Source organism: Coturnix japonica, chromosome 28, assembly GCF_054131305.1.
Source record: "Coturnix japonica strain WE chromosome 28, WE-NBRP24, whole genome shotgun sequence".
Taxonomy (NCBI): domain Eukaryota; kingdom Metazoa; phylum Chordata; class Aves; order Galliformes; family Phasianidae; genus Coturnix; species Coturnix japonica.
In genome coordinates this window covers 6,777,740-6,798,946 of record NC_140690.1, presented here as the reverse complement: position 1 = coordinate 6,798,946, position 21,207 = coordinate 6,777,740, and the positions used below count along the sequence as shown (strand labels likewise).

Here is a 21,207-nt window from a genome sequence, read left to right as displayed (position 1 = left end):
AGACTCCTCGATTCTTTTTCCTGTCTTTTCTATTGCCCGCCTTCCCTTCCTAATCACCCTAAATCGTAATAGCGTCCGTCCTCCAACATTTGAACCATGCTCAGGCATACACGTATGGACCTCCTCTCCTTCCTATAAATTGGAGCAGGACAGAGAACCACAAGGATTGTCAGCTCCCAAGTCATGCAAGTATTGCACACAACACAGATAACTTCATCTGTTGGCCCCGCTGTCTCTGCATACCACCAAGCGAGGACCTGCAGTGCCCAGGCGAGACGATGTGCCTGGCAGTGCAAAGCCAGCCCACGTGTGTGCAGATGGCAAGGAGCGTGTGGCACTGTGCACCGACAGCCCTTGCCTGCCCAGGACTGCGTGTGGAGGGCGTTCTCCACTGCAGCCCTGCCCAACAGTCAGTAGGGGTGTGCGGCCATGATGGCAGTAATGAACAAACTGCTGCTTCACAAAGATCTTGGCCCGATTAGAAATCTTTGAGTAGTGCTGTTACAGCAGACAGAATGTGATAAGCGCAAGTAGTCTCCTACACTTCACATCCTTGCTACTTCATTCTGGGTGTTGTCACTGAGCAGCATCTAACACAAGTTCTGCCCTGGTCAGCTGGCTGCCTTAGCTTGAGCCCTGATGGCAACGCCGTGACGTGATGTTAGTATTGCTGTTTTCTCCTCGTCAGAATACTCTGCCTTTTGAAGGAAGCAGCTTCTTGGTTATTTTGTTTTGTTGTTGAACTTTATTGAATTAATTTACAATATCTATATTCCATATAGTTATAGATGTTTTGAATATGATCATCTGTGGTGCTGAGAATTTTTGTAGAAAAGGTATACTCAGTTCAGAAGGTGTAATAAGGATGTTAAAGAAAGAACCCCCTGTTGTGTTGACCAGTGATGATGCTCCCACCCCCTGACCAATGGTGGAGAGGAGCATGAAGAGAGAGATGGTGCTGGGGGGATCTTGGGGCTGCTGGGCCTGTCATACTTTTTCCAGGCAGAGGTTTTACAGGTGTTGCCCCCATGCCGACCCTGTGGGGGGGGGCACTCCCACATCCTGAAGGATGGAGGAGAGGAGCGGGAGGGCAGAGTTGGTGCTGTGGGGGGCTGGGAGCTGTGGGGCCTGGTATGCTTTCCCCTGGCTGTGGTTTTCTGGGTGTCAGATGATGCCCTCAAACTGCCACCCTGTGGGGGCTGCTCCAACCTCCTGAAGGATGGTGAAGGAAAGTTGGTGACAGTTCCTGGGGGGGACAGGGGGCTGCTGGGCCAGTTGGCTTCCCCCAGGCAATGGTCGTCCGTCTGTTGGATGATGTCCCCAGGTCTATACTCTGCTGGGGTCGCTTCCATCCCCTGACGGATGGTGGAGGGGAGGGTGAGGGCAGAGATGGTGCTGGAGGCTGACAGGCCTCTCAGGCTTCCCTGAGGCAGTGGCTGCCTGCGGGTGACACTTTGAGGGAGCCACTGCCAACCCCTGAAGGATGGTGGTGGGGGACGGGAGGGTGGTGTTGATGCCAGGGTGCTGCTGTTTGGGTGCTAGCCGATGACTGCAAGCTTCCAAACCAGGTGGGTCCCTCCTGTCCCCTGAAAGAGGTGTTGATGCCCAAGGTGGATAGGGGCCACTGGGCCTGATGTACTTCCCAGGGGCCACGGAGCCTGGGCTGGTGGGCTACGGGGGCTGCACTGGGGGCAGATGAGCCCGACAGCCGTCAGGCCTGGCAGGGGCCGCTCTGGTGGTGCTCTGCGGCTGGTGGGCAGATTGTCACTGCACAGGCACCGGTTGTTTGTGCCACGTCTTTTCTGTGCGGCGCACTGAGGCGAGCAAGCTGTTTGTCCAAGCGTGAGGTTGCTGCGGGCAATATGCTGGACTGCAGCATCTTCAGCAAGGCGCCTGCAGGGAGAGAAACGTGCTGAGGGCACAGGAGAACCCCCTGCTCTCCTTCCTCACAGTGCATGATAGAGTCACTCTCAGCTCCGGGCCTGTCTCAGGCCCAGCAGTAAGAACATGCAGCAGGAATGGCGAGGCCAGTTAAATGTCTGACAGTGTCAATCTCAGACAGTGTTAGGCAACAACTAACTGGCTTCTCTATGCTGCTTTAACTAGAAATGCCTCCTTGCTCACAGGATCCTTATAGTAAAGAGAGGGGGCAGGATGGGGTTGGGGGTGAACAAGAACTCACTGGTTTATCTGCCTCCGTTGTCGGACAAGACGATAGCACGAAAACATTGCCATCAGCATGGTAACGAAGATAGCCACACCAAATCCCAGGCAGTACTTCTTGATAAAATTATTGTCTGCGGCATTTGCGTGTTCCTCACCATCCGCACCTGGAAAAACAATGTGGATCTGTTTCACCAGCTGCTGCTTTGAGTGACGTGGACAAGAACAACCACAGGAAGGATCCCGCTCCGGGCTGCTGTTGTGCCTGGTGGCTCAGGGGAAGCACAGCAAGCTCTGGAATGCAGGGTCTGTGCACAGGAGGTACTATGGAGGGTCCTGTTTCCTCTCCTTATCTGCTGAATGTGGTTCTGGTGGCCTAGTTCCCAAAAGGACAAAGTTCCTAAGTCCCTGGGAACTGGCTGCAGTGGGAGGGGAGCAACCTCTAACCACGGCCACGGAGCTCTATGAGCGGCCCTTACCTGGAGTGACAGTTGTTGTGTGCATGGCCTCTATTACTCTCAGGGGGACAGTCAGTGTGCGAACTCTGCCGTTCCAAAATGCAAGCCAGCGCATAGGTGCTCCACCTGTCTCTTTAGAAAGGAGGTAAGGGAGTGGGACTGTAAGTAACTGCTTCTCATCAGGAAGATGGTGCAGTTTCTCCACATGTATTTCTAGAAATTCAGTTTCACAAGCCTTTCAGGGAACAGACGGAAATACACCTACCACGTGCTTTGTCCTTCATGATTTTCATTAGCAGAGGGGGCAGTGTCTGCAGATATTTTCCTGTTTCCAGGGCCTCTTTCTGTTTCTCAGGACCTAAACAGAAAGCATTAAGATAACTTTCAGACAAACAAGGTATTAAACTGAACGGTCTTTTCAGTGAAGTCAGTAACGACAACAGCCACCCCTGGGATGCCTGTGGGGTTCCAGCACAACTAAGGATTTAGCACGGCCTTCCCTGGAGGCACTTCTGCAACCAAAGAATGAGAACTTTTCACCACACACTGCAGCTTACCTAAACGCATAACGGCATCACTGAATGGGACCAGGGCATTGTGCGAGGGCAGGGCACACACACACAGGTGTGCATTCTCACTCACACCTGCAGACGCGCCTGGCTGACATTAGGACTGTGAGCTGGCATCTCTCAAAGGAAGTAAAATCTCATGACGTACCCATTTGAATCGCTGGGGCTTCTGTCCTGGAGCTCAGCTGGGAAACTGGATGCCATTCAACTCCACTAGGAGCTGTCAGCAAACACAGACAGAGAAGCTCCTGTCAGACACCTGTTTACACTGGAATGACAGCACTGCTCCACAGCACTCTCCTCTCCCTGCCACACAGAAGCATCTGGCAAATAGTTGTTGGGTGCCTGCAGTGGCACCGTGACAGTCCAAAAAGGAACCGTGTGTAGAACTGCCTGGAGAAGGGAAGGGGGTGGAAGAGGAAGGGCAAGATCTAAAGGCCCTTTCCTGTGGGACTGCCCTGAGGCTCACAGGCTGGATTATGCTGAGGCTTTGGCAAAGCGTTGCTTATAGGCACAGCATCGACGAGAAACATCTCCTGGTGTTGATGCCTGGGGGCAGCTGGGCCTGCCACTCATGTGCCAGGGTGCTGCTGTTTGGGTGCCATGGTATGCTGTGATTTCTCTCTTCCTTAGGGACCTGCAGTGACTGGAAGGGGCTCAGGTGATGACATGGCACTCAGACCTGGGTCAAAAGTTGCAAAGCTGCAGAGAAGCCAGGTGGGCAGTTGGCTGGCACTCAGCAGCTTTCCAGATACTCTCTCCAGGCCATGTTAAACAATCTTCAGAGAAGGCATAGAAGAACATTTGGCCCCTCAAGGTTTTTTTAGTGGGGAGATCTCTGATGTATGGAGACAAAGTCAACGGGATGCTGGGAGCATGCAGCACCCAAGAAACAGTGACTACCCAAGCTTCTCATGGAGAAGAAATCACCAGGCAGTGAAAAGATGAACCCCTCCTGAACTTCCACAACCAAATATGAGCAAAGATCATGAGATGAAGACTGGTGACTTACGTCTGGCATCCACCCCAGGCTCAGGGCCGCGACTTTGCTTTCGAAATGCACCAAAGGGGCCTGCAGGCACAAGAGTGATCAGACACAGGTGAGGAGAGCTTCCGCTGTGCACTGGGGTCTGCCTTGTTTTTTTTCCTGCAGTGACCTGTGAGGACTGGCTGCAGGTCAGGGAATGACATGGCCCAAACAGCAAAGGAATAGGAGCAAAGACTGGCAAGGGCCGCCTTCCCACTGAAATGTGACAATTCTCCAAGTAAAGAAATACTAATGACTGATCTGTGTACGACCTTCAAAGCACAAAGAGACTTGAAAGACCTTTGGAGAGCCTTACGTACCCAAATAAGCTATTATAGCACTAATTTTTCGACTTCCAAGGAAACAGACACTCACAACTTACCTCGGAGTTTCCCCTGAGGCACAAAAGCAGTCTCCTTCCAGTCATCTGAGGAAGGAGTACCAATGTCATCATCTAGAAGAAAGAACAGAAGAGGGTTGTTCCCGTTGCATGCTGTGATCTTCCTCTCCCTTAGTGACAGGGAAGGGGCCAGGGAAGGGGACAGGTAACAGGATGGGAGACTCAGGCCTTGATCGCCAAAGCTATAGAGGGGCCAGGGTGACCTGGAGCCTAGCACTCGGCAGCTTTACAAATGCTCCCTCCTGGCCACATGCAGCACCCCTCCGGGACTGCATGGAAGAGCATACAAAGAAAAGGTGCCTGAAACACACTGGGCTACAGCTGGGGGTCTCTGTTGGGAACCAGGATTTTTCTATGGGGAGCATCAGGCAGCTGGAGCAGAAATGCTCATGCTTTTCCCAGCACACACCTTCCACGTTCTCCCCTGGGACACCCCCAGGATGAAGAGCATGCTCCACCCAGCCAGCGGCAGAGCCGTGGGAGCACAGGGCTTCCTCATGCCCTTGCCCAGCTCCTGTGGTGCTGCCTGTCCCCCTTTTCCAATACCCCCCCGCCCCCATCGAAGGCAGCCTTAGGGCTATAAGGCACAGAGCCACTGGAACCAGAACCTGGGCTTCTCACTCTCATTTCCGCTTATTTTTTACCCCATCTCTGCCCACCCACCTGCTCCTGCTGGGAGGGGGGGCAGCTGCCAAATCTTCTGCCAGTAAACACTTCTGAGCACCCTCTTCTGGAGGTGAACAGCTCTGGAGGAAGGTGCTTTCAAATGTCCACAAAGTGATGTTGATTGTCACACAGTAGCACCCATCACTTGCCTCCTCCATAAATCAGTTACAGTCTTGTTTGTGAACCTGAAGACAAAAGGTCAGCGCGCTGGGACAAACAGCCACACACCAGTATCACAGAGTCACAGAATGACCCAGGTTGGAAGGGACCTCATGGATCATGAAGAACAAACCCCCCTGCCTGGCAGGGCCACCAAACATACACCTTTACTAGATCAGGTTGCCCAGGGCCCTGTCCAACCTGGCCCTGAACACCCCCAAGGACGGGGCATCCACAACCTCCCTGGGCAGCCCGTTCCAGGGCCTAACCACTCTCCTAGTAAACAACTTTCCCCCTAACATCCAACCTAAATCTTCCCTCTTTCAACTTAAATCAGTTTCCCCTTGTCCTGCTATTACCAGCCCCCTCCTCATCCTATGTGGAACACCAGTGCCAGCAGTGCGGCCGCCATTTTAGAACCCTCTCCACGTCACCTTGGTCACCGCTGCCGCGCGCAAAGCACTCGCCTCTGACAGCTGTGGCAGTTAGCAGCCATGTCGGCAGCTAAGAGGGCTAGGGTAGAAGTTTTCCCTGTTTCAGGCGGGAGGATGGAGCTGGGGGCCCTAGGAGTGAGAAGGAGGAGGGGGCCCGCCATGACCACCAGGCAGAGGATGGGTAAGAGAGCCATATTCCATCATGCCTGGACCAGCCCCGTGACCACCACCCATGTGGAGCCTATGGAGGTGGATCCACCTCCAGATGAGCGAATGGAGGTGGATCCACCTGCAGAGGAAGGCGGTTCCCAGTTCTGGCAGCCCAACGTGCCCAGCAGGGTGACTTGAGCTCCCAAAGCGAGCCGCCAACCAGTTGTTAGCTGAGAAGGTTCCCTGAGCGTTTCCGAATTGATTCTTGTAGGACCTGGAGAGTTTGGGGACTGAGACTTGGGAGAGAGTGAAGAAAGCTGAGGCAAGGCAAGCGCTGCTCAGCTGAGGAAGAAAGCCGAGAAGGAAAGCAGAAAGCAACGATGATGGCCTGAGCAAGAAGCTACAAAGGACAGCAGAACCACCTGCAGCGCTTCCTCGGAGGTGGCACCAAAACCTGCTGACTGAACAGTCCAGTTTACCGGCACAGCCGTGCTTTCCCTGTCATGGACGGTGGAGATGATGGAAGTGAACTGGACAGGAAGGACTTGTGCTGCGTTAGAAGCAAAGAGGGCTTCACCTGTGCAGGACTTGGTGTACGGCAAGAGCTGGAGACGCTGTGTTCCTTCAGGGTGTGTCTCTTGAGGTCCAGGCCTGGTGTAGGGTTAGGTTGAAATAGGGCTGGCTGGGACTGGAGAGGGAGGAGGTGACGTAGCCCTGGGGTTTGGCTTCTCCTTGGGTCTGACTGGAGGCTGAGTGACTGATTGCTAAGCGGCAATCCTGGGCACTGGGGCTTCATTTTGGGGTGTGGGCGGGGTAATAAATAGAAGCCAAATGTTCTTGTACGCAATAAAATTGAAGCGAACTTTCTAAACCTGGTGCTGCCTCTTTCAGTAGCTGGTCAGAACATGAGCTCTGGATCACATGTTGGTCAGATATATGGGGCAGGAGCTGCTGTGGGGATGATTTGGGTCAGATCTATAGGGCAGGAGCTTCTGTGGGGCAGATGTGGGACAGATCTATGAAGCAGCAGCTGCTGTGGGGCACATGTATGTCAGATCTATGGGGCAGGAGCTGCTGTAGAGATGATTTGGGTGAGATCTCTGGGGCAGGAGCTACAGAGGGGCTTATGTGTGTCAGATCTATGGGGCAGGAGCTGCTGTGAGGCTGATGAGGGTCACATCTATGGGCCAGGAATTGCTGTGGGGTAGATATGGCTCATATCAATGGAGCAGGAGATGCTGTGGGGTAGATCTATGGGGCAGAAGCTGCTGTCGGGTATATTTGAGTCAGATGTATGGGGCAGGAGCTGCTATGGGGAGATGTGAATCTGATCTATGGGGCAGGAGCTGCTGTGGGACAGATCTATGGGACAGGAGCTGATGTGGGGCTGATATGGGTCAGATCTATGGGGAAGGAGCTGCTGTAAGGCAGATGTGGGTGAGATCTATGGGGCAGGAGCGGCTGTGCGTCAGATCTATAGGACAGGAGCTGCTGTGGAGCTGATGTGCATCAGATCTATGGGGCAGGAGCTGCTGTGGGGCAGATCAATGGGACTGGAGCTGCTGTGGGGCACAAGTGAGTCAGATCAATGGGGCAGGAGCTGCTGTGTGGCTGATGTGGGTCAGATCTATGGGGCAGGAGCTACTGTGGGGTAGATGTGGGTCTGATCTATGGGGCAGGAGCTGCTGTGTGGCTGATGTGGGTCAGATCTATGGGGCAGGAGCTGCTGTGGCGCTGATGTGTGTCAGATCTATGGGTCAGGAGCTGCTGTGGGGCAGATGTGGGTCAGATCTATGGGCCAGGAGCTGCTGTGGGGCAGATGTGGTTCAGATCTATGGGGCAGGAGCTGCTGTGGAGATGATTTGGTTCAGAACTATGGGTCAGGAACTGCTATGTGACAGATGTGGGTGAGAGATTTTGAACAGGAGCTGCTGTGGGGCTTCAGTGGGTCAGATCTATAGGGCAGGAGCTCATGTGGGGCAGATGTGGGGCAGATCTATGGAAAGGAGCTACTGTGGTTCTGATGAGGGTCAGATCTATGGGGCAGGAGCTGCTGTGGTGCTGATGTGGTTAAGATCTATGAGACATGAGCTGCTGTGGGGCAGATGTGGGTCAGATCTGTTGGGCAGGAGCTGTTGTGGGGCACATGGGTATCAGATCTTTGGGGCAGGAGCTGTTGTGGGGCACATGTCGGTAGATCTATGTGGCAGGAGCTGCTGTGGGGCAGATGTGGGTCAGATTTTTGGGGTAGGTGCTGCTGTGGAGCTGATGTTGGTCAGATCTATGGGGCAGGAGCTGCTGTGGGTCAGATCTATGGGGCAGGATCTGCTGTGGGTCATATGTGGGTCAGATCTATGAGTTAGGAGCTGCTGTGGGTCAGATCTATGGGGCAGGAGCTGCTAAGGGGCACATGTGGGTCAGATCTCTGAGGCAGGGGCTGAGGTGGGTCATATCTATGGGGCAGGAGCTGCTGTGGGGCTGATGTGGGTCAGATCTACGGAACAGGTGCTGCTGTGGGGCTTATGTGGGTCAGATCTACGGAACAGGTGCTGCTGTGGGGCTTATGTGGGTCGGATCTATAGGGAAGGAGCAGCTGTGGGGCAGGTGTGTGTCATATCTATGGGGCAGGAGCTGCTGTGGGGCTGGTGTGGGTCAGATCAATGGGGCAGGTGCTGGTGTGGGGCTGATGTGGGTCAGATCTATGGGGCAGGAGCTGGTGTGGGGCTGATTTGGGTCAGATCTATGGGGCAGGAACTGCTGTGGGGTAGTTGTGGGTCAGATCTATGGGGCAGGATCTGCTCTGGGGCACATGTGAATGAGATCTATGGGGCAGGAGCTGCTGTGGGGCAGATGTTGGTCAGATCTATGGCGTAGGAGTAGCTGTGGGGCATATGTGAGTCAGATGTATGGGGCAGGAGCTGCTATAGTGCAGATGTGGGTCAGAACTATGGGGCAGGAGCTGCTGTGGGGTAGTTGTGGGTCAGATCTATCGGGCAGTATTTCTACTCGATCTATCAGCCCTTTCCAAGAGTTTACTCCCCTCCTGGCAGTAAGTTCCCTTCAGGTACTGAAAGGCTGCAATGAGGTCACCCCGCAACCTTCTCTTCTCCAGGCTGAACAAACCCAACTCCCTCAGCCTGTCCTCATAGGGGAGGTGCTCCAGCCCCCTGATCATCTTCGTGACCCTCCTCTGGGCCCCTTCCAACAGCTCCATGTCTTTTTTGTACTGAGGGCTCCACACCTGGACACGGTACAACAGATGGGGCCTCACGAGAGCAGAGTAGAGAGGGACGATCACCTCCCTATCCCTGCTGACCACCCCTCTCCTGATGGAGCCCAGGATCCCATTTGCTTTCCGGGCTGCCAGAGCGCACTGCTGGCTCATGTTAAGTTTCTCATCTATCAGGACCCCTAGGTCTTTTTCTGCCGAGCTGCTCTCAAGGACCACTCCTCCCAGCCTGTACAGGTGCCTGGGGTTCTTCCAACCTAAGTGCAAAACCTTGCACTTTGCCGTGTTGAACCTCATTAGGTTCACTCAGGCCCACCTTTCAAGCCTGTCAAGGTCCCTCTGAATGGCATTCCTTCAACTGCACCACTCAGCTTAGTGTCATCATGCACACACACCCATGTGGACAAATTCTGTATAATCATCTCCTCACTCTGGTGATAAAATCTCCCCGAAGAAGGATCCTGCAGCTCCACCATGGCACCTTCTAACTGAGGAAGAGGACCTTTGGTGAAGAAAAGAGCACTTGGGCAGTATGAGTCTCCAAGCACATGTGCTTCGCGTCTCCAGGCTGCTGCTGAGACCCAAAGGTGCTGTAAATCCATGTAACTACCTTCACTTTTGCAGTATGACTGAATTAGGCACAGAAATATGGATAAAAGAGGCATTAAAATCAGAGCAGTTGGCCTTCAAGGCACACAGCTTTCAAAATGGCTTGGAGAGCAGAGCAAACTCTTTGCAAGTAACTATTACCACACAGTTCCATTTGGCTAAGTCAAAACATGTGCATTCTATTCGAGTATGATGATCTTTACATGCAGTTTATAACTGTAAAAAGGTATGTTTCAACTTGGGGAGAGGGGAGCTGTGGTGAGAGCCATGGTTTGGAATCCTTCAGGGCCAGCATGCTTATCTGTGAGTCTGAGGGAGACGCCTCCAGGCCAAAGCAGGTGCTACAGAGAGAAAGGTTTGACACAAATGGTTTTATTTGACTGCTAGAGACAAATGAGTAGGAAGAAGCTATGATTTCTTTGCTGACTGCTGGTAAATCAGAACTGCAGACTGTAGGAGAGCTTAAAGGAGCAGTAGTAGGAGTGTGAATGAATGCTCTCTGTTCTGCACTAGGATGGATGTGTGACCAGCATGACATACCAATCTTCCACTCCCAAATCATGCTTTCCTGGAGGGCCTTCAAAACACTCTCACTGAGCCAAAAAAGACACTTTCTGGGCAGGGAAGGTCCCCAGAATGCCCATAGCCCCACCTGAGCACCTGACACTGGCACTCTGTGCCTGCCTCACTGAGCCTCTTTGTATTTTCACCTCTGCCCAGCATCATGTAGAAGGGCTGCCAAGGGCTGTGTGCCTGCGTGCTCCCCTTGTGACAGCATTGTGTTGTAGGTGCCAACAAAGGGAAAGCACGGACAGTGCAAAGTAGCTGATAATTGCATTAAATGGGACTGTTTTGGCAGCACTTTGATTGTGTGCTGAACATACTTACATGGATCTTCATTAATTTAGGGGCTAAAGAGAGGCTGCAGCTCATTGCACAACATTCAGAGGTTCCCTCCCACATGCAAACGCATCTTTTGAAAAGCCAAGCCTTGATCTCGTTTGAGGTACCTTAGAAAATGTAACTGCAGTGGATCTGCTGAAGCTGAATTACTTGTGGAGAGAACATATTACATGTCTTCCCTTAGATCTAGTCACTACTTATCTCACATGTGCTGTTGTATTAGACAGAAAAAGCACAAAATGGTGTACTTCCTCTTGTTCCAAAGGAAGTGACAGTCGTTATTCTTTCCAGCAAATGTAATTGCATCAATTGTTTCTCACACAATACTCACAATTAAGGTTTCCAAAAGAACAGCTAAACTATAAAGCAGAGGGGAGCTGTTATTCACAGGTGTTGGATTAGATCTAATTTATGAGTGTAGCAGAAGCTACTTAGATGCGGGTGCTTAAAGCACATTCCTTCCTCCTATATTCTGAAAGAATACTTAGACCACTGAAGGATATTTCAATACCCTGAGCTTTTCCTGGAAATGCTTGAATATGGCGTAGGCAAACGAGAGATAAAGGAGAATCTTATAGCACAGGCAGATGACTAATGATGGTGCAAGCCATAAAAAAACACAGGACTGCTAACAAGGGAATGGAGATCAGCTGAGTAACCAAAAGAACAGGGTTTCAAATATTCATTTTTACACAAATGCAATTGTGATAGAGTAGGTGCATTATTCCGAGGGAAGGCAGAAAGTGAGATAGAGTAAAAGCTCTGCACTGTGCTGGTCACAGCACATTCAGCATTTTGCAAGCAGCTCCCAGCTGCATAGAATTGAGCAACACACCCATGAGCAGCCCACAGCACTGGAGGTGCTGCTGCCCTGCTGTCACCTACAGGTTGTGCTTAACAGTACTACTATATGTGAATACTTATGCTGCAGCTCTCTCCAGCTCCTCCAGATCTGAGCAAGACTGGATCAAAGAAGGGTAAGGTGCCCTGTTTTTTGAGGCAGCAAGGTTTTTTATTCATAGGGGAAAAGAGGTGTAGTCCAACATGAACATGTGCCTCTAAAATCTTTGTCAGTCTTCAAGGGAGGGAGCTGGAATTTCATCTGATTAATTTTTCCCCACTCTCAGTTCTCAGGAGGGTCACCGGCTGAGGAACTGGCAAAACTCTTTTCCCATTTTGTTTTCAACCTTTACCTTTTGTCAGCTCACTCTGCATCTTCTAGATCCCAGCCACCCCCAGTTTCCAAACACACCACCTTCTCACCCATCCTCTGCTCATACATGAGGTACCGCCAGCTGACGTTTATTCAGCTCAGAGAACAGCAGCGTATCTAACGGTCTTTAGTTATTAACACAAAAATCTTACCATGTGCTCACACCAAGACAATCTGGTACCATCAGCCTTTCAGGTCATGCAGCAAAGCACTTGTTTGACTGCTTTTGAAAGATTCTTTTTCTTGCACTATCCCCTCAATACTCTTCATGTTATCTAGATGAGAACAAGCCACATCTGCTTACATCTCCTTCCAGATGTAACAGCCCTGGCAATCCTAAGGCATACTTCCTGATTGCACTGCTGCAACCAGCATTACACATACAGTATTGCATAATGTAGCCAAGTGTGGGAACAACCACACAGCCACAGGCAAGCTGTCACCTCAAAAGGAAAGTTCGTTCATGTTTTTCATGGCGCTGGGACTGCAGAGTGCATAAGTGAATTCAACATTCTCTGTATTATTACCAGAATTCAACAGGGATGGAACCTTTACAGCACAAATAATTTTGTTTGAGCACAGGCTTTGAAGACTATAAACTATTTGACCATTGCACGAGTTAGAAAATAAATTCTAAGTCTTGAAATATTCTCTACATACTTAGGAGTAAAATGCCCTACATTTTGAGCAGTTCTGTTGGCAACACTGTGAGGTTGCTACCTCTGGCTTTGCACGTGCTCTTGAACCAGGAGGAGGATCTGTGCTCTTGTCCCCTTAGAGAGCATTTGTGCTTTTTCTCATGAGTTTCCATTCTTTCCATGCTAAAGAGGGAAGGTGATGTGCCTGTAAACATGTTGTAGTTTAAACCTTCTGGTGCTGCACGCAGGTGCTGTGGGAGGGATTACCTTGTTTGTGGCAGTCTGGGCTGGGGGTGTGTTTGTGTGAAGATCTGCAAGGTGATATTTGCTCCTCCCAGACTTCTTATGGGACATGCACGCATGCAAGCAAATATGTAAAAGAAAACCCACTTCAGGTGTGTTGCATTGCTCCAAAGGAGTGTAAGAAAGGAAAACACCAGTTACATAATAGAAGTATTCTCAAGAAGGAATTGTTTAATCACAAACACCTTTCAGTCTTAATAAAACTAAATTAGATCTTCTCTAACAGATCAGCATTTTATCCACAGTTGTTATACACACAAAAAAAGAGAAAAAAGTAGATTATCGTTTTAAAATGTAGCATTGCTATTATAAAAGAAAGGCTGGATGTTCTGCTGGTACAGCTTCTCCCTCACAGTTTAGCATTAAACTGTGTCAGCATCTTCTCTAGCTTCAATGCTAGTGCCATGTTACCTTTAATCCTTAATTTTCCTGACATGAAGGCCATGGTTGGCTTTAGTTTACCTAAAAAGAAGACACAGAATCATCAGGAAAAGGAAAGGAACTGGAGATTGCGATATCATATAGTAGTTACTTTGCTACCAAGTTCTACTGTAAAAGCATCAGAAAAGAGGTTCAACAGATTGACTGGATGCTTTCTGAAGCTACGCTCTGAAAAGTTCAATAGCTACTGAACAAAGCAGTAGATATTTTTATTATAAAATCATGGACTCACAGAGTGACTTACGTTGGAAGGGAATTTAAAGGCCATGCACTTCCAGCTACAGCTCATCCAATTCCAAGACCACAAAGAGAGGTGAGCCTGTCAGCTCATCCATCAGCAAGATGTTTCCTGCCACCAGTAGCTGCCTCAGTTCTGCCAAACCCGTTTGTTACTCACCAGTGAACATCTTCACAAAGTCGCCACTCGACATGCTCATCACAACATCAGCTGCTGCAGGAGGCTTCCCAAACCCAGCACTCCCACTGCTGGTTTTCAGGTCAAGGTACCAAGTGCCTCCTTCATCACCTGAGTGGAACAGGGAGAACCTGTGGCAGCACCACAAGGACTGATGTGCCCTGCCCTTTGCTACCCCCGCCTGCTTTTCTCTCCCATCTTCGTGCTAGACGTGCTGGAGGTGCTGTGCCAGAAGCTGCCCCGCGCTCTCTGTGCAGACAAGGTCAGCCCCAGCAGATGCCCCACAGTGCCACAGTGTCAGGGGACAAGGCAGTGGCTGCTGGTGGAGCTGGAGGCAGCAGGGGTTTGGAACAGAACTACCATGCTGACCCTGTGCAGCACGGCCAGCAGGGTGACACAGCAGAAATGAAACACCAGGAAAACACACCACAGTCCCCAAAAGAGCAGCACATGCTGCTGATGCAGAAAGCATCTCCCTGTGACAACAGCAGCAGGGTAAATCCCACATGTGCTGAAGTTGGCTCTGAAAGGCAGCATCTTATAGAGCACACCCAAAGATGTCCCTGTTCCTAGACCAGTTATAAAAGACAAGTATTTACATGTGAAAATACAGACTGACTCTTGCTAGAAAAGTGAGCATTTGAGAATTTTACAAGTGATGGTCTTACCTGACAATTCAAACTGAAAGACGCCCTGCGTGGATTTCACTATTTCTTTATTGAGTTCTCCCTGAATAACTCTGAATGTTTCTGCAACAGGCCCTGCTGAAGCTGATTCTTTATTAAGCTTGGCTCCACCTGATGCCTGTGAAGCACCTAAAAGAAACAGATGGATTCTCTGTAAAATGCTGGAACGCTCTATCTCACTTATCTTTCTAAGAATATATATGTTTTCAGCAGTTCTTCTGCAAAAGCTTCTAAGGTGTGAATCAATTCACTACTTTAATCAGCAACTTTCTACACTGCAGTGAATGTGCTCATTTAACATTAAGAAAGAGCATTTGCAATTTATAAGGCATGTAATGCTTAGCAGCCCCTAAAAGCCATGCAGAAGGTCAGTGTATCAGGAAATAATTATTCTACTCAGTGAACTGCTACTGTGTTGGAGATCTGGGCAGTTGGCAGTATCAGTTCCTGGCAGAAAAGTCTAAGTGCGCACTCACAAATAGTATTTTCAAGGGAACTGGGCTCTTTTCAAACTTAGCCTCTTTCTTTCCTATATTTGTTTTGGCACTCCTATAAAACATATCCAGTATTCCTATTTGCCCTCCAATAGAAACATCACTATTCTGAAAAAGTGAACCTGATGCTTTTGTAAAAAAACAACTTCTCTATTTCATCTTGTAGACATTCACATCATGTACGACTGTGAGAACTTCATGTAGGAATAGAAGCTTCTCAAGTTCTCACACTGCAAGAAAGATGTAACACTCCTGCAAAATATGCTGATTGCTTGTGATTTTTTTACAGCAATATTTACTCATAATCTTCATACCACTTAACTCTGGTGGTAAAAAGCAAAAAGGTTGTTCAAAACAAGGTGCTGATTATGAACTGTGAAAGTTGCAGACACTAAAGTCACTTCCATAAATCAAACAGCCCAAATACAAGAGATTTTGCCACATAGCTTGAATGTAGTCCAAAAGTAACTTGAAATAGAGGAGGCATTCATTATCATCACAAATAATCGACATGTACATGCAGAGGTTGCCCTTCCACGGCCTTCTGATTATGTGGCTGTCATGTCAGTTTCAGCATCCAAGAAGAAGTCAGGCATCAGGGGGTGACCTAAAGGGGAGTTGAACAATAACAGTAAGCCCAAGTAAGGGTGAACAGCACAAACAGGAATCCATTCTGAAGGCAACAGCACCTCAATTTACCAGTAAATGAACTACAGGTTGAAAAAAGACAAGGTGACATGTTTAGGTTCTGGTACATTTAAAATCAGACCCAGAAGCCTCTTACAAATTCAGTCAGAAACATCTGAAGATGAAGAAACACTATCTCACTATTTGGTAAATAGTAATACATGCGCTTGTGGTGCAGGTCTATTTTCTTTTTGCTAATGGGTTTAAAATATATATATATATATATATATTTATATAGGCATTGATTATTAGAGCCTCAGTGGACTATTATGTGCTTTCCCAGAATCCACATTCTCAAACGTGAGGCAAAGCATCTTTTGACTGAGTCAAAGGAATATATCCATATTCCCCATATGGCCTTCCTTCCTTCGCAAACTTCTCATTTTAAAGATCTCTTTTGCCTGGTGCAATTGCATAGACATCAAAATCCTTAACGCCTTCTTCTCTCAGTAGAACTTCATCAATAATGAAGTTTCCAGTGAAAGTTTTCGGCTTTGTTAAAATGCAATATGCAGCATCTGCAATTATGTCAGTTTTTCTGCACTGCTTCTCTATTCCGGATCCTCCCAGCATATCCATAGCAGCTGTATGTATGGCTGGAAAATTCAGAGGACAGGAAATTACAAGTTTAACACTAATGACATCACATACTCATCTCTTTGGCAAATGCATAAACTTTATTCTCCTCTCACATGAAAGTAAATCATGAGAAGACTAAACTGTGAAATACCATCAACCAGCGAAGAATGGTCAACCAGCAAACAATCCTCAAAGTGTAAAGATTCCCTTACTTGAAAAGTATTAAAGGAACCAAAAGAGGAATAAAGGGAAGAACTCCTTGTAATATTCATATTATTCAATGCTTCTATCAATACTTTCCACACAAAGACTTCCTCTGGCTTTATTTAGGACATGAAAAACTAACAGGACAACTACCTTTCTCAAAGTGAATGTGCATCAGCAATTAACATTTTCTGCAGCCATTACCATACTGAAAATCTCAATTTTAGCCCCACAATAACTTGTGAGATAACAAAGTGACTCTAAGTTAAAGATGAGAAACCCAATAGCACAAACTCAAACTTTTCCTGGCTTATGCTCCTCTACTTTCACATTACAGCCAATTATTATTGTTCTAAATATAGCAAAACTATGGGCAAAGACTGATATGAAAAACCATCTACTGTCCTGCAATCTGCACATCCTTCCATCTATTTCATACAAAGTGCTGCTGGTTTTCCATTAATTCATACATACAGCATCTTCTACTTTGACCCTGCAGTACCTCTACTACTCATTCACACTCTTACATCCTTTTGGCAGGCTACCTCTTTCACTTTTAGTTAAATCGAGAGCTCATAACATCTCACTATCAGCATATTCTCTTGTTTCAAGGAGCTGGATGAACCAATAGAACCATACTAGCACAGTGTTAATCTCCAGCATTGAAGCTGATCACATATATATGATGTTCTTTAAATTAAAAACTTTGTAATTGTAATGTAGATACTACAGAAGTCACCTCTCTCACTCTCTAAAGTAGTTAACTTTTGTTTTGGCAGATAAACCTTTCAAAACAACATTTTTCTTCCTAGACTGAACATTACAAACTTTTATACTTCAGAACATGAACAGTTTTCATCAAGGAAACACCGATACATACAAATTTTGAAAGCTCACTTGCTGCTTCTAATGCTTTCAAGACACTGGTCTCTTTGTTCAGCAGCTACCAAACCTTCAACAGCAGCCCTGGTCCTCACTGACCCATGGACAATAAACTGGAGCTAGTATAAGATGGGCACACCAAGTTATTTTTCTGCTATGCGGCCCTTCAGTGTGCTGTGACTTGCAAGAAGTGTTGGATGGTTGTGTGAAGAAGCAATTGATTTCCCACTCAGCCAAAACTTTTTTTTTTTTTTACATCTACAGAGGTACATATCTTGTCAGCTTCATCTATTTCCTGGCAATCTAACTAGCTGGGGATTCTAAATATTGACATAAATGTCCAATACTACTCAGGGATGGTGTGCAAACCAAAGTTCGAGTCATGTTGAAAGGAGCAGTGACAAGACAGGAGAAAAAGCAGAATGTGCTCAGGCTGAAGGCAAGTTTAAGTGAAAACAGGAAGGCAACAGTGAGAACTAGGAAAGAAAGCCAATACCCACACAACATCTTTGATCACAAAAAAATACACAGAAGTGCTCGGTGTTCTGAATCAGTCCTAAATAAGACCACCTGTATAGGACAAAACACAACAATTCAAAATAATCACCTGTTTTAGGCCATAAAGCATTGACAGCAACTTCTCCTTTAAATTCTTCTGCCATTCCCAAGACACACATGGACATGCCATATTTACAAATTGTGTAGGCTACAAAAAGCACACAAAAATCCCATATTTAGTAGGATACATATTTAGTCTACACATAGAATTTTACTTTTGAAGGATGTAAGTCACGGAAAAATCAACTTTCTGGGGTCAAAGCATCATCTTCCTAGAGTACAGAAACTCTCCCAGCTCCTACCACCCCCTTCAGATACAAACTGACCCTTTTACATGAGTATTGAATTGGGGAGGGAAAAAAAAAAGGAAAAAAGCACGTTGTAAATCCTTTTTGTATACTCTGAGAAGGGGGTGTTGCAGAGAAGGAACATGGACCTGCAAGAGGAGTTTAACCATGTTCCAAGTGTTGAAGTTTAAAAGATAATCCACAGGTTTAAGATGAGCAACATATGTTCTAGCCCAAAGACGCAATTGGGGCCTCCTTCACTCCTCAAAGATAATTTCTATTTAAAAAGACAGCAATGAGCTTTATCGCTACCAAATCAAATGTGGAAGCATAGAGAAAAAAAGATTTTGCCTTCCTATCTCTATTGGGAATAGAAAACATGATGTAGTATTAAGAAATCCTATGAAAAACTCTTAACTCTTACCTGCAGAACCTTCTTGGAAATATAAGCCTTTCACCACCACTGAAGACTTTTTGTACAATAATCCAAGGCTGCCCACAACAGAACTGCTGCATTCTCCAAAAGCAGAAAAGGAGTGACTTCTAAAAACAACAAAACCAACCAAATCTAACGTTTTGATACTCAGTGCAGCTCTCTGTAATTTAATTCTTTTGGCCCTCTGAACACAGAGGACCAGTAGCTCAACACGCTGTAAAGGCAAAGTCCAGGATCACAATCCCAATGCAGGGTGCCAAAGACAAGAGCCAAAAATCAGATTTTCAAAAATGACCATGATTTTCCTTAAGGCTTTCACAGTAAAACTCAGTTTGCAAGTAACTGCATTTAACCCAATAAATCCCCACAAGTCTGTCCAACCAACCAGCAGGCTGACACAGCTGTGCAAACGACTTGTGACTGAGCCCCTGTGTACAAAGGTGTCACACAGAGTGGAAGCACCAGTGAGATAAAAAGGAACTGGGAATATTGCATGAGCATATCAGCACAGTGTGAGGAGAACCAAAGTTCACCTGCAGCTGAGACTTGCAAGGGAAGCCAGTGGCAACTTGTTTATCTGCTATAATGTGGGTAGGAAGAGCATGAACAAGGGAAAGGCGTTGCTGAGTGGCATGGGTGATTCAGTGAGAGCAGACACTGGTAGTGCCTTGCTTAGGAACATGGTTTACCAGGACATGAGAAACTAGCCATAGATGAGAGGTAATCTTAGAACTTGGAAGGTTGGAAAAGACAATATAGTCCAACCTTCAACCCATCCCCACTATGGCCACTAAACCATGTCCTTCAGTGCCACATCTAAACCCTTCCTGAACATCACCAGGGATGGTGACTTCACCACTTCCCTGGGCAGCATGTTCCAATGCATCATCAATCTCAGTAGGTAAAATCAAGCCTGGTGAACCTGATTGACTTCTGTGATAGAATGAAAGGATTTGAGGCCAAAGTGATAACAGCTGACACCATTCACATTAGCAAGGCTTTCATTACCATCTCTCAAAATACTTTTGTATCCAAGTAAATACATAATAGTCTGGATGGTTGAACAGCCTAAGGGGTAAGAGAAATGTTAACTGGACAGGTTCAGGGAGTTAGAATCATGCAGGTGGGCTCCTTTTGCAGCAGGCACGGCCGCAACCAGGGCAGCCCACAGGCTGCACCGTGGGCGCTTTCTGCACTCGTACAGGATCTCATGACTACTGCTTGCAACACACGGGAACGAATAAGGTCAACGTATGTCCCCGTTCATTAGCAGCGCAGAAATAACGCCGCAGCAGTCACTCAATTCAGATTCCACAGCACACCCACAGCCGCACTTTGCCCTCCGGACGTGCACACAGCTCGGCCCGTGAGCAAACAGCACCGAGCGGGACTCCGGGTCCAACCCAGCCGCTCCGGGGCCACCGTGCCCGGCCGCGGCCTCCACCCCGCGTCCCATCGCCCTCAAGGGGCTGCGGAGCACGCGTCTGTCCCTCCGCCCGGCCCCGGCCCCGGCCCCAGCTCTGCCCCGGCAGCTCCTGTGGCTCGGAGCTCACGGCCCCGCCGAAGGAAGGAGGAAAGCCCAGGTCGCCTTACCCAGTGTTGGGCAGCATGGCGGCACGGCCATGGGGCGGCTGTCGGCTCGGCACGGGACGCGCTCCCCGCTCACACCGCCCTCCGCGCAGCCGCGGCCCGGGGAGCCGGGCGGAGCCAGGGCCGAGCAGGGCGGGATGAGGGGCGGGTGATGGAAGTATCGGGATGAGTTCCCTGCGGGAGTACACCTCGTTCAACCAAGCCAAAGCCTTGCACGTTTTCACTGACAAAATTAAAATCGCATCTGAGATCTCGCCCTCAAGGAAAGGACTGAATGACCAAACTGAAGTGACAACTGAAACGATTTATTATTGAAACAACCTGTCCTTATAACTATCGGTCTATCCACTACCACCTCGGGCCACTATGCGGGCGCCGACATGACCCCACTGCAGGGCGCTCACTCGTCATCTTCATCACTGTCATCTTCATCGGTGCGCAGCCAGCAGCCTTCCTCTACCCAGACAGAGCTGGTGAAAGGTGGGCGCTGCGGGTCCTCCCAAGGCTCCCACTCCTCTGGCATCACCGTGACTTCATGCTGTATGTTCACCGTGAGCGATAAGGAGTGGAAAAGCAGGCCGGCCTCAGGAGCACGCTGCTCTTGCTCTCTTGGGCGCCAGGGAAGTTCCTGCAGTGCTGGGTTGCGTGGCAAGCTGTCTCCCATGTAAGATGAAGCGGTGAACGACAAGGAAGTACAAATGTCTCCAGGGCTCCAGCCGCTGTTTGGTGGCAGCAGGGACGGGTCCAGAGGCTGGTTCATTCCCCAAGCTGCTGCAGCACGCATTGGCCGGCTGTGAGAGGCTCGAGCTCGGCGTCGGCTGCGGTTTCTCCTTTGGCGCTTGGGAGGCCGGGGTCCCCTGGCTGCAGCCGCCTGGGTGCCGGCTGCCGGACCCGCTGCCTGCAGGCAGCCCCTGCGGGAGCAGGAGCAGCAGCAGCAGCAGGAGCAGCAGCAGGGGCCCGTCTCGGCTCTCCTTCTCCGGGCAGATCTCGGCCTGCGCTGCTCGAGGAGCCGAGAGCTCTCTCCTCC

At 48.9% G+C, this 21,207-nt stretch overlaps 2 protein-coding genes across 5 annotated transcripts; both read right to left on the bottom strand.

Moving 5' to 3' along the window:
- Positions 1-526: 526 nt before the first annotated feature.
- Positions 527-4,892, bottom strand: LOC146756218 (uncharacterized). The gene is made up of 8 exons (XM_085524831.1): positions 4,888-4,892; positions 4,600-4,727; positions 4,203-4,262; positions 3,339-3,410; positions 2,887-2,979; positions 2,643-2,753; positions 2,183-2,435; positions 527-1,893 (listed from the first exon to the last, which is right to left on the bottom strand). The coding sequence occupies exons 1-8, from the start codon at positions 4,890-4,892 to the stop codon at positions 1,539-1,541; spliced, it is 1,077 nt and encodes a 358-aa protein (XP_085380957.1). The 3' UTR covers positions 527-1,538.
- Positions 4,893-13,072: 8,180 nt separating this feature from the next.
- Positions 13,073-20,274, bottom strand: LOC146756217 (hydroxysteroid dehydrogenase-like protein 2). Of its 4 annotated transcripts, none has more exons than XR_014937648.1 (7): positions 20,184-20,274; positions 18,579-18,697; positions 17,917-18,015; positions 15,475-16,240; positions 14,446-14,592; positions 13,760-13,888; positions 13,073-13,383 (listed from the first exon to the last, which is right to left on the bottom strand). XR_014937648.1 is itself a non-coding variant. In XM_085524947.1 (6 exons), exons 1-6 carry the CDS (start codon positions 20,198-20,200, stop codon positions 13,271-13,273), a joined length of 624 nt encoding a protein of 207 aa, XP_085381073.1. In that variant the 5' UTR covers positions 20,201-20,274; the 3' UTR covers positions 13,073-13,270. The 4 variants fall into 4 exon arrangements, 1 of the variants encoding a protein (XP_085381073.1); XR_014937649.1 differs by having other exon boundaries at positions 15,475-15,564; XM_085524947.1 differs by lacking the exon at positions 15,475-16,240.
- Positions 20,275-21,207: the final 933 nt, after the last annotated feature.

What these genes read in the sequence shown, in the direction of transcription:
- LOC146756218 (XM_085524831.1), bottom strand. An exon ending in AGCCCCAGCGATTCAAATGG is followed by an intron (nt 2,980 to 3,338) that starts GTACGTCATGAG and finishes CTTTCTGTTTAG; the next exon opens with GTCCTGAGAAACAGAAAGAG. An exon ending in CATGAAGGACAAAGCACGTG is followed by an intron (nt 2,754 to 2,886) that starts GTAGGTGTATTT and finishes TCCTTTCTAAAG; the next exon opens with AGACAGGTGGAGCACCTATG.
- LOC146756217 (XM_085524947.1), bottom strand. An exon ending in TTTCCAAGAAGGTTCTGCAG is followed by an intron (nt 18,016 to 18,578) that starts GTAAGAGTTAAG and finishes TGCTTTTTGTAG; the next exon opens with CCTACACAATTTGTAAATAT. An exon ending in CTTTGTGAAGATGTTCACTG is followed by an intron (nt 13,384 to 13,759) that starts GTGAGTAACAAA and finishes TCTTCTTTTTAG; the next exon opens with GTAAACTAAAGCCAACCATG.